This window comes from Chiloscyllium plagiosum, chromosome 48, assembly GCF_004010195.1.
Source record: "Chiloscyllium plagiosum isolate BGI_BamShark_2017 chromosome 48, ASM401019v2, whole genome shotgun sequence".
Lineage (NCBI taxonomy): Eukaryota > Metazoa > Chordata > Chondrichthyes > Orectolobiformes > Hemiscylliidae > Chiloscyllium > Chiloscyllium plagiosum.
The window spans coordinates 5,948,700-5,950,366 of NC_057757.1; the positions used below are offsets into that span (position 1 = coordinate 5,948,700).

The 1,667-nt window shown below is 50.3% G+C and overlaps 1 protein-coding gene across 1 annotated transcript in view; it reads right to left on the reverse strand.

The window, feature by feature from the left end:
- The window catches only part of LOC122544395 (fibroblast growth factor 14-like), a 26,539-nt gene extending 25,721 nt beyond the window's left edge, over nt 1-818 (reverse strand). The window contains exon 1 of the mRNA XM_043683641.1: nt 663-818. Coding sequence (XP_043539576.1) covers nt 663-818 — 156 coding nt within the window. The remainder of the gene's footprint in view (nt 1-662) is intronic.
- Between the last annotated feature and the right edge of the window lie 849 nt (nt 819-1,667).

Here is a 1,667-nt window from a genome sequence, read left to right on the forward strand (position 1 = left end):
GGCCAATCCACCCTAACCTGCACATCCCTGGGCACTATGGGTAATTTAGCATGGCCAATCCACCCTAACCTGCACATCCCTCAACACTATTGGGTTAATTTAGCATGGCCAATCCACCCTAACCTGCACATCCCTGGGCATTATGGGTAATTTAGCATGGCCAATCCACCCTAACCTGCACATCCCTGGACACTATGGGTAATTTAGCATGGCCAATCCACCCTAACCTGCACATCCCTGGGCATTATGGGGTAATTTAGCATGGCCAATCCACCCTAACCTGCACATCCCCGGGCATTATGGGGTAATTTAGCACGGCAAATCCCCCCGAACCTGCACACCTTTATACTGCAGGAGGAAACCCACTCAGACACAGGGAGAATGTGCAAACTCCATGCAGACAGTCGCCCAAGGCTGGAATCGAACCTGGGTCCCGGTTGCTGTGAGGCAGCAGTGCTAACCACTGAGCCACTGTGCCACAATGTGGAATTTCTAATAACAGAGCTAAAACTTTGCTTGATATCTTGCAGACCAGTAGTACTCTAAGTGTTACTAGAAAACCCATTAATCGATTGATCTTTAATAAAATCCATTATTGAAAAGATGTTGAAGTCAATTCTGAGCCTGGAAAGTGGCAGGACGTGCTGGATGCTGCTCCTTACCAGCTCGGGGTGTCCAGGTGAGTGAGGAACTAGTCCCACGGCTGACTCCCTCCAGGCGCAGACTTGTAGGTGAGGCTGAGGCTCCAGGTCTGCAGCTAGGCCCAGGCACCTGTGAAGGGGCGATAGGCAGTCTTGGCGCGGAGATCTCATCCCCATGTGGCCATCCGTGTATTCCAGTGGATTGGTGGGTAGTCTTGTCCAGGAGTGGAGATCTTGGCCCAGCTTCTGCAATGGAGGCTTCTGGCCTAGTATTCCAGGGGCCTGGAATGGCAGTGTTATTCCGGAATGGCAGTGTTATCCTGGAATGGCAGTGTTACCCTGGAATGGCAGTGTTATCCCGGAATGGCAGTGTTATTCCGGAATGGCAGTCTTATCCTGGAATGGCAGTGTTATCCTGGAATGGCAGTGTTATCGTGGAATGGCAGTCTTATCCCGGAATGGCAGTGTTATCCCAGAATGGCAGTGTTATTCCGGAATGGCAGTGTTATCCTGGAATGGCAGTGTTATCCCAGAATGGCAGTGTTATTCCGGAATGGCAGTCTTATTCCGGAATGGCAGTGTTATCCCAGAATGGCAGTGTTTTCCTGGAATGGCAGTGTTACCCTGGAATGGCAGTGTTACCCTGGAATGGCAGTGTTATCCCGGAATGGCAGTGTTATTCCGGAATAGCAGTCTTATCCTGGAATGGCAGTGTTATCCTGGAATGGCAGTGTTATCGTGGAATGGCAGTCTTATCCCGGAATGGCAGTGTTATCCCAGAATGGCAGTGTTATTCCGGAATGGCAGTGTTATCCTGGAATGGCAGTGTTACCCTGGAATGACAGTGTTATCCTAGAATGGCAGTCTTATTCCGGAATGGCAGTGTTATCCCAGAATGGCAGTGTTTTCCTGGAATGGCAGTGTTACCCTGGAATGGCAGTGTTATCCTGGAATGGCAGTGTTACCCTGGAATGACAGTGTTATCCTGGAATGGCAGTCTTATTCCGGAATGGCAGTGTTAGCCCA